At 51.6% G+C, this 15,000-nt stretch overlaps 2 protein-coding genes across 40 annotated transcripts in view; both read left to right on the forward strand.

The window, feature by feature from the left end:
- Positions 1-885, forward strand: part of LOC134021432 (UPF0606 protein KIAA1549-like) — a 14,935-nt gene extending 14,050 nt beyond the window's left edge. Inside the window, exons 12-14 of the mRNA XM_062462280.1 lie at positions 7-192; positions 342-563; positions 753-885. Coding sequence (XP_062318264.1) covers positions 7-192; positions 342-560 — 405 coding nt within the window. The 3' untranslated portion in view covers positions 561-563; positions 753-885. The remainder of the gene's footprint in view (positions 1-6; positions 193-341; positions 564-752) is intronic.
- Positions 886-7,238: 6,353 nt separating this feature from the next.
- mical3a (microtubule associated monooxygenase, calponin and LIM domain containing 3a) overlaps positions 7,239-15,000 on the forward strand; it is a 70,956-nt gene continuing 63,194 nt past the window's right edge. For 15 of the 39 annotated variants that reach the window (XM_062462246.1, XM_062462243.1, XM_062462249.1 and 12 more), the window contains exon 1: positions 8,330-8,685. The gene's annotated coding sequence lies outside the window, so the exon portion shown is untranslated. Of the gene's footprint in view, positions 8,686-15,000 lie in introns of all 39 variants that reach the window. The other 24 variants (XM_062462237.1, XM_062462239.1, XM_062462248.1 and 21 more) reach the window with 7 other exon arrangements.

A 15,000-nucleotide genomic window follows, 5' to 3' on the forward strand; every position in this document is an offset into this window, starting at 1 on the left:
GGCCACGCAAACGAGCAGCTCTCCTCAGCGTCCATCTTTGAACATGTAGACCGGATGTCCCGCCCCCCCGACGGCACCCGGAGGCCGACCAACAAGATCCAGCTCATCGCCATGCAGCCCATGCCCCTCCCGCCCCTCCAGGGCCCCATGACCAATGGCAAAGTGCCGGACCGCAACGTCATGAACAAGGAGGTCAGAACATGGGTTTTTTAAGTTGCCATAGAAACGACTCTTTATTCTCGGCGGGGGGTGGGGGGGGGGGGGGTGTTGGGCCACCTGTAAAAGCCCCTGCCTGCCAGGGCTATCAGCCCGTCTCACAGCAGTGTCTGCGTGTCCGTCAGATCCAGGTGGCGTTGAGGCACAAGTCAGAGATAGAACACCACCGTAATAAGATCCGCCTGCGGGCCAAGAGGAAGGGCCACTATGACTTCCCGTCATGGAGGACATGGTGGGCGGGCCCGACCCGACCAGGACCGCCTCTACCACAAGGCCCAGCAGCAGATCGACAAGATCCTGGACCCAGACATACACATCCCCTCGTTCTTCACCGAGCACAGTAAAAGGTCAGGGGTTGGGGTGCGGTGATGTTGCGGGTGGGGGGGTTAGGAGATGTTACCAGGCAGAGCAACAGGGTGGTGATGGTGCGGGTGGGGGGGTGTGAGGAGATGTTAGCAGGCAGACCTGATGTGACCAGTGGTGATGGTGGTTGTTTGTCATGAGGTTGTTGTGAACGCGTGCTGGTTCTGTCTCAGTGGGCGGGGGAAACGCTCTCCCAAGCAGAGGAAGAAGCTGAACGGGGGCCTCTCGGACGCAGACAAGGACCGCCTCATCTCCAACGACAGCGACGGAACCTACCGGAAATACCCTGGAGTCAGCAATGTAGCCTATGTGGTGGGTACAGTACACACACACGCAAACTTTAGGCTGTTGATGAATGTGAACTAAACAGTCCAACAGGGCAGAGAATAACGTCTATTTTAGGTCAAGTTGATGCTGATTGAGTCATTACCAAACATGATGAAGGGAGAAAATGTAAAGCAGATCTGAAATAATGTTTGCTTACATTCTTCCTCTCCTTTCATTTCCTTTCCATTTCCTTTCATGTGAACCTCTCCTCTCGCCCCCTCTCTTCAGTTGGACCCTGACCAGGTCCCGGAGCCCAGAAGCCCCTCCCCTCTGGACGACGTGTTCCTGGGCTCCACCACGTCCCCCCCGGGTCACGCCCCCCCTCCCCCACCCTACATGCCCCCCCAGCCTACTATCGAGGAGGCGCGGCAGCAGATGCACTCCCTCCTGGACGATGCCTTCGCCCTGGTCTCCCCCACCTCCCAGGGGAGCCCCTCTGGCATCACTCTCCCTGGGGGGGGGCTCAGCACCAACGCCCCCAGCTCCAGCCCACCCGCCCGTGGCCCCCGGCCCTGGCCCCCCTCCTACCCAGGCCTCGGCCCCTACTCCGGGGTGAGTAAACGTCTGCCCCCCCTGGCCTCCACTGCCACAGCTCTGTTGCATACATCCTTGAAATCCAACAGACTCTGGAGGTGCTTTCATGTTTGATCCATGGGCCGGCTGGAGCACACGGCTCTAGAAGTGCATTTGACCCCAGGGTTCTCTGTGAAGTGCTGTGACCTCGGTCTCACACTGAGCTTGATGACCTGGAGCCTGGCTCTCTCGCGTGGGTTCACAGCTGATCCATGTTTAGATGGGTGCGTCGTAAACTGTCGCTAAACTGTAGATAGCATGCGGTACAATGAACTAAGTATTTGACTTCCCTTTCAGACATCTCTCCAGGATTTTCCTTTCAGATCCTCTCCACACCATATACACACACAGCAATAAGCCTGCGTTGAGCTTTAGCATCCCTAACATACTAATCTGTTAAGAATGGCTCCATCTGTCACTCCCCATGACCTTTAACCCCCCCACAGACCCTCTCAGCTACACTGGACCACTGACAACGCTACATTCCCACACCATAGTGGCGAAGCCAGCCTTGGGCTAGCATAGACAGCCTTTTAAAACCTTCAGTTTTACACACACACACTTACACACACATACTTAGCATAGGCAGCGTGATCTGAACTGGTTTGGTCTGGTGGTTTAACCAAGGGGCTGAACCCATTTGCAGTGCATCCTCTTGTTAAACATGCAGTGTTAAGGGGAAACACACAGACACAAACAGTATCAGACTGAGAATAGAAATAAGATAGGAGCGGTTTGTTGTTGGCCTGGGGGACAGACTGCTGTTTCACTAGCGGGAGGAAGTGGGGAGCGTTTGGGAACAGCTAGCCAGCACTGTTATGATGGCTCAGCATTAATCCTGGTATTCGTTATCTAGTCACACTGATCATTTAGGACAACAGCAATATCTAACTTTGATTTTGAACCGAAGTGCTGTATATGTATCAAAGGGTTTTCTGAATCCTATAGGCATGCCTCTAGCCAGGAGTCAGGTGGCTGAGCGGTTAGGAATCGGGCTAGTAATCTGAAGGTTGCCAGTTCGATTTCCGGCCGTGCCAAATGACGTTGTGTCCTTGGGCAAGGCACTTCACCCTACTTGCCTCGGGGGGAATGTCCCTGTACCTACTGTAAGTCACTCTGGATAAGAGCGTCTGCTAAATGTAAATGTAAATGTAGCCACTGCCAGTGAATGATAAACGTGGCTCAAACCAGACTGGTTACAAACTGTGGATAGATAGATGTCAATGAGCTTCCTAAATGATCAAAAACATTCTCAAAGTTGTCTTAGACATTACATCAGCCTGTCAAGATCTTGAAACAAAGTCCGAAATGCTATGCTAACTGAAGAAGAGAAAGCGAGACAGAGAAAGGGCAAAAAAAACGGAGATGAGGAAGATAAAGAGGGGCGGGGGGGGGGGGAGTGAAGGAGAGAGAGACAAGCAGAGAGAGAGCAAGAGAGCGCTCTGGGCTCCATAAAAGCCATTTGCAGTACTTGTTCAGGTTCAGCGCTTTTACATGCTCTGAAAGGTCAGGAGGCAGTCAAAAGAAACTCAAGTTCCTCTTCCCAACATTCTCACCTTGCGAGCCTGCAGTCTAGATGAGTCTGCCTCTGTCCTGCCTCTGGGTTGTGTGTGACGACCCGTGTGTGTGTGTTCTCTCCAGAGGTACGCTGACCTAGGGCTGTCCCCTCCATCAGTCCAAGGCCTGCTACAGAGGTGAGTGTCTGACACAGGACTCGACTGTGCTTCTACTGTGCCTCTACTGTCTACCGCTCTGCTTTCCTGTCATTGCGCGTTAGTCAGGCCCTCTGTGTGTGTCTGCTCTGGGTCTATTGGCCTCCTAGCTGGGCTGTTTTCTCTTCGATGCAGCCATGCAGGGACCAGAGGATCAGCCCTCATCAATTATGGAGAAGGATCCATCTTTATTTTATTGGTTTAATGGATCAGCTCTGGGGTGCGGTCTCCTTACAGACTAGCATACTGCTTCTTGGGCACCTAAGAGTCCCTCATTTATGTTAATATAACCTTAATGTGTGTGTGTGTGTGTGTGTGTGTTTCCAGGCAGGGTCTGGGATCTGGCTACCTTCCCCCAGGTGATGCGGCAGGCCCAGGAGAGGGCCTGCCGCCAGACAGCCTGTACACCTGTAGGGCCATGCACCCTGATGACCTGCCCTCCTCCGCCAGGCCTCGGCCTGTCGGGGGCTCCGCAGGTGCGCACCCCGTCCTTGATCGCACGCACAGTCGTTATTACCGGAGGAAAGGAGCCGGGCAGCAAGCCCATTCATGGAGGACAGGGAGGGGGGGGATCTGTTGTGTTGAATGGAAGGCAGTCTGGATGTGTGTCAGTGGGTTAAACCCTGACCCCCGAGCACTCACCTCACCTCTCTGCTGTCAAACTGTCGACCTGGGAGCTGTCGTTCTGCTCAATTATTAAAGAGGGCTGTGTGGGTGTGCACGGCTGCGTGGGAGAGTCACACTAATGTAAATGGACCGTTCTACAGTCTGAAAAGTGGAGGGGGCAGTGCAGCAGGAAGCAGCTTTTGCATGTGTGTGATGGGTTTATTTGTGTGTGGGGGGGGGGTTTAGGTGCCCAGCTCCATCACCTCACCCAGGTGGGTCTGTCCAGCCGGATCAACGGCTACGCAGGGGGCAGCAGGCCCCCCCCGGGGCAGAACGGAGGCCCGGGCTGGAGCCCCTATGAGGAGGACTTCCCCAGGCTCGGACCCTCCAGGGATGCCGTGAGTACAACGGACTGGCATCCGCTTCTTCTCTTCTGGTTTTTCAGTGCTGTTTCTTTCCCCTTTCCTTTCCTCAATTTCAACTATTTCCTTCTCCTTTTTCCTTCTCTTCTTCCTTCCATTCTCGGCCTCCCTCAGCTGCTGGGCTATCCTGACTACTTCCCCTCCTCTGTGTTCCAGACCTCCAGGTCAGGGCCCTCGGCCCCCCCGGCCCACCCGGACCCGTCCGGGCTGGGTTACCCCCCCTCCTCTGCCGCGGAGCATTCCTCCCCCCCCAACCACTCCTCCGCCTCCCTCATCAAGGCCATCAGGGAGGAGTTGCTGCGGCTCTCCCAGAAACAGGCAGCCGTGTCCAGCTACCACAGCTGAGATGCCCCCTCCGCCCCCCCCCCCCCCCCCCCCCGCCCTCTCTCCCCGGAGCCTCCTGGTCCTCCTGACCAAAGCACCAGTCACACCACCACTCTCTTCCTGCCTGCCTGTCTACCTGTTCCAGCCAGCCCAGCCCAACAGTACAATACTTCCCATGGAAGTCCCAGAAAAACAGGCTAACCCAGAAGATGGACTGGTCAACTGGTGGTTGGAGCAGGTTGAACCACAGCAATGGTAACTCCACCAAGTCACTGAGCAGCCAGCGGAGGGTGACAGGATCCTAAGAGGTGTTAGCAGCGTGTCAACTGCTCTCCAGGTGTGTAGCCTCTGGTTCTGAGACTGACCCAGGCTGATGTCCTGCTGAAGGACAATACTGAATCCGTTGCAGTGTACTGGACCAAGAGGCCATGGAAGCAGATGTTGGAACCACCTCCTGCTTCCTGCATCCCTGCCAAACCCCGCCCCCATAGATACCTTTCGGTTGTTGTTTTTTTTTCCAGATTTGAAGGGTTGCCGTTTTACTTCTTCACGCTCTTTCCCGTTTTAAACCTGCCGTGTATGGACTGTGGGTTCCGAACATCGTGGTGTTAATTCTCACGCTGCCTTTCATGTCTGAACATTGTCTCACTGCAGTATGACAGCAGGAAACCCAGCAGTATTACTGAACTGGGAACACGATCAACCTTCACACTGTTACTTCCCTCGCTCGACCACGCAGGTATTGGACAAAGCCCTGGGATATTGTGAATGCGTTCCAGTGAGTTTCAGTGCCGGCTAGGTGAAGGTTCGAGGTTTTGGTGGAGTTTGCTTCCTCCGTCATCCCCTCCGTGCTTCTCTGGTGCTATCTTCTACTCTGCTTCACGTTCGCTGCCATGAGCCACCAGATGCCTTGGCTCCCGCCGGCCCAGACAGTAAGAGACATGCCACGCCAGAGATGGAGCTGCCCAGCCCTACCTGCCTCTTGAACAGTCTGGATACCACCGCCCCCTCTTAGGGCTGAGGCAGAGTCTTGGGCTCCCTTGTGGAGGGCCGGCGTTCCAGGCTGGACTCGTACAGAGACAGACAGACTGCAGTACACCTCTACCACTTCCATTCCTGTCTTTAGCAGTGCGGTAGCAGCATGAGGATGAGTCGTGTTAGAACGCCGTCCTGGTTCCCAGCAGTATTCCAGTGTTTAGTAGCTGATGCAGTCTTTTCAGTGTGTGTTTCACTGACCAGGAGAAGAGACGGGTATTTGTACTGTACTTTTGTTCACAGTTTACTGTAACCTACGTTTTTTTCATTGTGTGTGCTTTTGAATTTATTCTTATTCAATCTCGCCTCTTCTTATGATTCTTTGTGTGTTGTTGCTATTTTTTTGTTTGTTGTTAATATACTTTTTACTGACAGGAACTTGCCCACGCGTTGTGATGCTTTTGGGGACTGAAGTGATATTTTATTTAAATTAAAGTGTTGATTTTCAAATGCAGGGTTTGGATAAAACATAAATGAATCTGCCTACCTGAACTGGCCACAGACTGGACACTAGACAGTAGCCAGTCCCAAGCGCACAGGAGATCCACCCAGGGGGATGGAGATACTGGACAGTAAGCAGACAGGTAGTAGACAGGAAGCCCTCCTCAGCATGGCTCCTGATCCCTCCTATGTGCCTTATGGACTGGCAGATCTCAACCCATTCCACCCCCCCCCCCCCCCCCCCGCTGTTGGCTAGGATCCTCTGCTGTGACCAGTGTAGCACTCGCTGACCAAGCTTGCAGATCAAACACTGGCCCTCTGGAGTTGAAGGTTCCCGCTGCTACAGTGTGGCTCGCGGGTTTCCTGACAGGTCTATTGAGGATCTCCGCTGTTGCGGTTGTGTCTACGACCAAGACTAAGTGTGTGTGAGAAACAGAGCCTTATTTGGAGTCTACTGTGGGTTTCGATAGTCTTCTTTGTTGGTTTAGAGGTGGCTTGATTTATTTCACACTGTATGCCTCCCCCTGCTGGTACTGTAACAACACTGCAAGTCCCTCGAATCAACCATGTGCTTTTGTGTTTAGCCATTTTTGATTTGTTCCGTTTTTGTGTGAAGTCGATACGTTGGCTGGCCCAACCATTTATGTGATCGATGTTCCTGCATGTTTTCATTCATGTTAACCTTTTTTAGGGTCTTCTTTGTGTGTGTGTGTGTGTGTGTGTGTTGCGCATGATGTTGAAAATACACATGAAGCCCATAACGGATGTGTCTCAACGTAGAGTCACCAGTGCTGTGTCTGTACGACACGGCTCTGATGTCTCTCTCGCTTCACCTGCTTCCATGCCACTCATCTCTTCTCTCTGGGGACGGAAATACCTGGAACAACAGCAGGCGGCGTCATATAACAAGACCAAGCTTCCCCGTCAGCCGCTCTTTCCCTGACCCTGCCTGACCACGGCAGACAGGAGACCCCTCCCCCTCGGCTGGTGATGTCATATTTAGCCCAGTATAAGCGTGCGTCCATGCATGCGAGCAGGACCCTGCTGAGTCTGTGTGTAGTTCTACCCTCTTAACTAACCAAACGACAAGGTCCAATGTAATCTGGTGTCAACAAAATGATATGATATTTCAATGAAAGGGAACCATTCCTTAATAAATCTAAAGCTATGATTTCATCGTGTTAGAGTTATGTTCAACGCAGGTTAAGTCCGATGGTAGTACAGAGGGTTGAACTCAGGCCAATTATCAGTAACAATTTCCCTTGTGTTTGATTCGTCCCTAATATTTAATTGCTGCAATTGTGGTGGTTAAGATCAATCACGGTCACTCTCTGCAAATGGCATTTGGCTCAGGTGAGGCAGTGATCACTGACATGAGCCTGCTGATCTGATAGTGACAGGACGTCCAGTCAGTCTAGCGTAGGGTCCTTCTGATGGTTCCTCTGCCGGCACTGTACGACAGCTTCCTCTTAAATCCTGTCAGAAGCCAGAAACCTGCTGAGGCGAGATAGCTAAGGACTCGACGCTGACGAGCTGGACAGCTCAGCAGAGCAGACTGTCAGCTGTCTCGGGTGCCCACACACTGGATCACTGTGCTGCTCCCCTTGGCTGTTCCACAGGAGTTCTTTATAGTTAACTGTATACTGCCTGTCTCTCTGTCTCTATCCAACTCTTTTTCTCCTCAGTAGTTGAGTTGGATCTTTCTCGTACCCTGTGGACGATCTGTATGTCCTAAGCTCTAAGTCTGGTGTCTACAGTTTTACTGCTAGCTTTAAAGCTGTCCCTAGCATGTGACTAATTAACCTGGATACATGGGAATGTAGGTGTGCCTAGGCGTATACCCCCGCATACCATTATGGCTTATTAGTATCAATTTACTTAATTTTGTAGACTTTCACAACAAAGACAATAGTTAGAAGTTAAATGTAGGTTCATATAGTATCTATAAAAAATTTTTGGTTCAAAGATCCCTCCTTGTACTAAAGACCCCTATGTACTACTGTGCCATATCTGCAGTTCTATTTCTAGGGTTTGTCCCAGTAGTGTGTCTTGAAAACAGGCTTTGCTAAACAGTTGTCTCAAGTCTACCGGATTTACGGTTGCAGTCGCCTGCTTCCATTCAAGGTCTGGGAGGGGCCTGGACCCCTGCAGTAATCCTGTCTGTGTGGCGGCCTAGCCCGGCCCCTGCCAGACTCAGCACAGCGCGGCCCTGTGACATGACACAGGCACACCCAGGGATAATCTGGCTCATGATGGTAATTACTGCATAGGAGGTGGGCGGGAGCAGAATAGGGGCTGAATGAAAAGGGGATTGAGTGATGGGAGGAAGATTTGGAGGAGAATAGCGGTTGGAGGAAGAAGAGAGGTGGGGGCTGAGTGACTGCCGCCCAGAGGGGTGGAGCCTGGAACAGCAAGGAGGATCTTTCTACTGACCTTGGAAAACCAGACAGAGAGAGAGAGCAGCGAGAGAGAGCAGCAGCAGAGGCATCGGCGTACTGACAGTGTTCCAGCACTGCAGATCTCCCTGTCTGCTGCTAGCCCTCTGCAGGCTAAACACAGAAGGACAGGAGAGCAGGACCAGCTTTTCCAGCAGTCTTCCCTTCACACAGACACAGAGGGGAGAAGATACCCGGCATTTCATCGGACTCAGCGCAGAATCCCGCCTTGTAAGTGTTGCTCCTGCCTCCAGCTCAGAGGGGTACTGTCTGTTAGGCTCCTGTCTGTGTGTGGGAAACATACCGTGTCTGTGCAGTGCGCTGCATATGGCTGTGCTCTGAATCACGACGCCACATCTTTACGGATGAGGAGGCACCTTTACTCGACATAGAATCTGTTGATGCACCCTCCATATGTATCTAGGTGTGTGGTTTGTGTGTGTTTGTGGGTTTAGCAGGGCTTGTGGGCACAAACATTTGTTGAGTGTAGCCTGCAGTGTGTGTCGCTCCGGCATGTTCCACTCGCTGGTGCTGTGAAGGCAGTGGGTCTGAAGGACGGCTGTCAGGGGACTCTGCTGTTGTTGTGGCTTGTCTCCGTGAGACGTCCATGGCAGCCATGGAGCAGCCAAACGTATTTACGTAGGAACATCCTCACCCACTTCCTCTGTGTTTACCTGGGTGTGTGTGTGTCAGTGTGTGTGTGTGTGTGTGTGTGTGTGTGTGTGTGTGTGTGTGTCAGTGTGTGTGTGTTATCCAACAGTAGCTCTGCTGCTGCACTCTTACATAGCTTTACAGTCCTGCTGCTGCTGGTTGGGAATCAATGGGAGCAGGGAAGAGAGAGGGAGAGAGAGAGAGAGAGAGAGAGAGAGGAGAGAGAGAGAGAGAGAGAGAGAGAGAGAGAGAGAGAGAGAGAGAGAGAGAGGAGAGAGAGAGAGAGAGAGAGAGAGAGAGAGAGAGAGAGAGAGAGAGAGAGAGAGAGAGAGAGAGAGAGAGAGAGAGAGAGAGAGAGAGAGAGAGAGAGAGAGAGAGAGAGAGAGAGAGAGAGAGAGAGAGAGAGAGAGAGAGAGAGAGAGAGAGAAAAGAAGCGAGGTAGAAAGAGAGAGGCCGCTGAAAGACACACTGCAGCACCAGTCATCTCGTTATCTGCAGTGTACACATTCCTGTTGACCTCCCACACTGCTGTTCACAGAGAATGGACATTACAGTACAGTTGTTTGAACTGGTGCGTCTTGTGTGTTTTGTATTGTTAACTTTTGTTTTTTTGTGTTTTTTGTATAATGGTTTTTGTTTTTTTATCTGGAATGCTGTAATGCTGCAATTTCCCATTGGGATTAATAAAGTACCTACCTATCTTAGAGTGGCCTGGTACTACCCTTATTTAGCTTGATCTAGATGACTTAGCTGGTCCAGGATCTGTACTGCAACTCTGAGGCTGTCAGGGAGAATACTGCCTTCATACTGCCTCCATATTGCCCCCACACTGGATCCAAAAATGCCTCCACAGCCCCTGCTCATGTTGACAGTAAGATTGCTTCTGTTCCCTTAAATGCTCCTTGCTTCTTCCCAGACATTAGCGGAGCTGTTTATCCAAAGACACGAAGGATGCAGGAGGGCAGGCAGGATGCAGGAGGGCGGGCGTTCAGCCTCTGAATACTCTTCTCCCTCCTGAATGATCTGCCCCTCACAGCAGGGTGGCTCCGCTGGCCCTCCCACTCCTACCCTCCACTTCCTGGTTTCCCTACTCCCCCTGCACAGGTTATCTAGGCCTGTAAATAGGTCATATCTCAATTTTTCGTCAGCGTTTGGAAGAGAACGCAAATTATAAAGGGTAGATGCGTTGAGCCGAGGAGAGAGAGAGAGCGAGGGAAGGCTTGAGGGAAACATAGAGGCAAAACATGGACCCCTAGCATAGGTTGTGTTGGCACAACAGCTGACTGGAACCAAGCTGAGAGATACACAGGCAGGCTGGGGTACTGAACACTCTTACTCTCTCTCTCTGTCTCTATCTCTATATGACTCTCTTTATCTCTCTACCACTCTCTCTCTATCTCTCTCTCTCTATCACTCTCTCTGTCTGCCTCCCTCGGTCTCCCTCTCTCTCCCTCTACTAGTCCAGTGGTACAGAGTGGGATATTGTGTGCCTGTTGGCTGAGTGGGAGGCGGAGCAGATCTCATGTGATGTTGAGGAGGAGGTGAATAGCTGTCATTCATCTGAGCTGTCAGTCAGTCCAGCAGCTGCCCCTGGTCTCAGCTGCTCCCGCCCCAGGCCGGGGGAACAGCTCACACTGGCTCCAACACCCGTATGTTGTGCCACCGTCATCGCAACACACACACACACAGTCGGATAAATGCTTTCTAATACTTGGCACCATTGGCACTGCCTCTTAGCGCTGTGCCTCTGATCCACAGAAGCAGTCCATGTTGGCAGGGCTGCCTCTGCGTTTGCTTTTGCCTCAATCTCTGCACTGCCTCGCCCTCTTGTTCTGCCCTCCGCCTCTCCTTTCGTCTGGTCGTCTTCCTCCGCTTCATCCTTTGCCTCTGAAGCGTTGTCCTGAGGCGGTGGGCCCGAGTGTTCGGGATAATGAACACTGCTAGTAAACTGTGCGCAGGGCGAAAGAGGCTGGGGGGGTGGGCTGGGGGGGTGGGGATGGGGGTGGGGGTGGTCGGGTCATACATAAATGCTGTACTCAAACATGCCAAGACACTGGAGCTGGAGTCCGAAATATACACACCACAAGAACATGGAGATGGGGGATAAGGTCTGGGAGACCCACACACGCACAGAAGGGTAGCAGGCTCAGACTAAACTGACCCCATATCACCAGGGCAGCTGTCCCTAAAATCCCACCAAGATCATCTGTCTGAAAGATGGGGTGTCAGTTACACTAACAGACTGAGGGGACAGGAGGGGCTGTAACAAGGTCCCTCACAAACAGCCAAGGACCCCCCCCCCCCCCCCTCAAATATGCTGCACATACAAGCCCTACAGTAATCCATCTAGTACCCCAGCTGATTCTATGAGTGGGAAGGACTGAAAGAGACCCCCTATGCCCCTCTGCTCTTCCTCCCATCAGCCTGAGCTCTGAGCATGCTGGGAAGCATGGTGTCTAAGCATGCTAAGGGGCATTTACCACAGCCCTTCAGGGATGAGGAGAGACAGGCAGGCCCAGGGATGGAGTGCGCCTGGTGGGGGGGTGGGCTTGGGGGAGATGGGGTTCTCAGAGACAAGTCCGTAAGCTCCAGGCTCTCTGGCTGTGAGACACACCACTTCCCTCACACACACTTAACCCTTGTGTTATCTTCGGGTCATTCTGACCCATCAGTCATTGTGACCCACCGTCGTATTGCGACAAATTTACCTCCTACAAAAACAAAGTGAAGCATTTTCTTTTAACTGTTGGGCTGTCTCAGACCCCCCACATTGCAATGGTTAAAAGAAAATTATTTTTATTTGTTTTTGTATTGGGTAAAATTGGGTAAACACAACAGTGGTTCGTTATGAACCTTTGGGTCATGTGACCCGAAGGCAGCACAAGGGTTAAACATACAAGGCTTTACACAAACACACACACCTTGTAGCTGCACAATTTGGGCTCCCTTCGCGGTGTGTAGTAAATAAGGAGTTAAACCTGAGACACGATATATTAACCTCCAAGAGTATTCCTCAAAATGCTTATTTTCTTAACGTAAATCAACAGAAAGTGAACGGTTGAGTTGTGACAGTTCAGTGCTAACTGAACCGCTGCTCTGCCCCTCTGTTTAACAGCGATGTCTTCTCTGACCTTGTCTTCTGCCACGGGAGGCCTGGTGAGAGGCAGGACAGAGTGGAGGAGAACCAAGCCATGAGCTCACATCAGCGCTGAAGTCATCATCACTGCTTCAAGCCAAACATGATTCATCAATACATAAACACACACACACGCACACATACATCCCCTGGGCTCATAAAACGTCAGGTCTGAGGTTACACTCCAGAAAAGGAGACTGAGGTCAGAACATTGCCCCTCCTCACACACACACACACACACACACACACACATCGCCTGGCTTCATGCTGTTGCTATTAACTGACTAAACACACCCTCTCTCATTCCTGAACATAAAAGTAATCCAGTACTGTACCCTGGTTCTGTCTCTTTTCGTTATGTCTCTCCATGTCTGTTCAGTAACTCGAATACCAGAGAAAGATTTTTTTTAAATGAAGAGCAATCTACTTTGTATTTTCCTGGAGCTGTCCTGAGCAGACTATCACTCCCACAGACCTCTGTGTTGGTTCCCAGGACCGGTTCCACTGCCCTGGCTCTGCCTCCAGAGCAGTCTGCTCCCTGTGCTCTCACCATTACCACATTCAGGAACCCACAAGGCATAACAAGTCATAATAGGATGAATACACAGACTCATAGAGATTGACAGTGTGTCTATCTTGAGTTACTTGATCTACTGGACAGGGACAACACAGCTGCTCTGAGATCCCTGGTCCTATCGCTCTGCGAGTCAGCCTCCAAACATGTGGACTGTTCTCAGTCTGACTCAGTCCTGTCAGAAGCCAGCAGGCAGGTGTGTTGGTCGGTCTCTGCCGAGCTGGTGCAGGAGCCAAATCCTGCCCCTGCTGTGTGGAGAGGTCCCTCAGCCCAGAGCCCGACCCCCCCCAAGACGGAACCCCCCAGCCTGGAGACTATCAGGGAGAGTAGAAGCAGAAGTGACAGACAAGGCCTCTCCGGCCTTGATGTCATCCCTGGGACACGGATTATCAGCATAGCTGGACTATGACATGGTTTCCCTTCCCAACACTGACATGAGCTCATTACTCTCTACAAACCAATCAGGTTTCAGTTTGACATACACACATCAGTTGGTTGTAAGGATGTTGACCCAGGGCGGGTTGCTTGCATAACTTGCTGTTCAAGCTTGTTGTCCTCTTGGACTGGGTGATTCTAGAGCTCTGGGAGGGTTCTGCTTCCTGACTGGATCCTTGTGTCAGGAGATCAGAGGAGACTGATTGGTACAGGCTCCTGTCAGAGCTGGTGGTGGGGTGAGCTCTTCACTGTGTCCCAGACTGGTGAGCAGGGTGTTGCACAAAAGCAGCTCAGTTCTGTTTTGTTATGTTGCTAAGGATCCACTAACTACAGTAACTCCATCCTCTGTGTTAGTCTTGTTTCTAACCACCTGTGGTTGTCGTGCTCACTCAGCACAGGCTGTAAGGGGATAATCTTGCTCCTCTCATTTTGACATGGGTTGGTTTGTGTAATTGCCTTGTGGGAGGTTGTGTGTGTGTGTCTCTGTGTGCGTGCGGGTGCACGTTTGTGTGTTTGAGGCTGAGCCATGATATGTGAGGTAACTGGCTAACACAATGCGTCTCTTTGGAGGCCTGTGGTCCAGAGGTGGGGAGCTGCATGAGGCTGAGGGAGAGGGAGGGGGAGGGGCAGACTGTTCCCTCTGCCTTTGTCTCACAGGCCTGTTTAAAAGACCCCTTTGTGTCGGTTTGCGATCACATGTCACAATATTTGAACAGCTGCAGCAGATTGTGTGTGTGTCTGTGTGTCTGTGTCTGTGTCTGTGTGTGTGTGTGTGTGTGTGTGTGTGTTTGTGTGTGTGTGTGTGTGTGTGTGTGTGTGTGTGTGTGTGTGGACGTGTATGCGTGTGTGTGTGTGTACAGGAAGATAACATGAGATGTACTCCTACCTCTCTGGCATGTCACTCATCAGTCAACTTGGTCGTTCTAATAATATCCATACTAGAATTTCTCATTTAACATCTAGAGTCATTTGTTTATTTCCAGTGGCAGGGTTTGCTTCTGGGATTGAATTTTGCTACATTATTCTGGTATGGAAGTTCACATGCTTCCGATAAGCCTTCAGACAGGTCCTGTGGTATCCTTGACACCATGTCTGACAGGCTTCAATATGTGACCTGGAGCATGAGGGCAGCACTGGATAACCACCCAGGACAGGACAGGCTGGAAGCAGGGAGACAAGCCTGCTGTAACCCAGTCAGACTGACGCGGAGGAGGCCTGTGGGCAGCGCACTGCATCCAGGACAAACACTGGCCCAGGGCAGTCTCTGGAAACGGGGAGAGACTTCGGCCTACACAACAGTATAGGAGTCAAACTCACCGTTCAGTTCGAGTGTCATTGTATCCGGGCAGCATGTGATGGCAGGGCACAAAACCTGAATGAGTTTCAGGAGGAGTGTGTGTGTGTGTGTGTGTGTGTGTGTGTGTGTGTGTGTGTGCGCGCGCGTGTGTGTGTGCGCGTGTGTGTGCATGTGGGAGTGTCCTTGGCCCTCCATTCTAAACCTGCTCATCATTGCCACTATGTATCATATTCCACCTCCACATAGCTAAACCATGAACTCAGTCTGGTAGAGAAATACTGAGTCAACATACCTTTATAACATCAGTGAGAAGTGAAACGTTGACTGTGAATGAATGTGCACCAGCTCCACAGGGTAGCTAATATCTGCAGTGGGAAATCAAGGTCAACTCTAAGTTACAAATCATTTCTCTTTAATGCTGTTATGTTGAAGCCTCGTTGTTGTTTCCCTGGC

Source organism: Osmerus eperlanus, chromosome 5, assembly GCF_963692335.1.
Source record: "Osmerus eperlanus chromosome 5, fOsmEpe2.1, whole genome shotgun sequence".
Lineage (NCBI taxonomy): Eukaryota > Metazoa > Chordata > Actinopteri > Osmeriformes > Osmeridae > Osmerus > Osmerus eperlanus.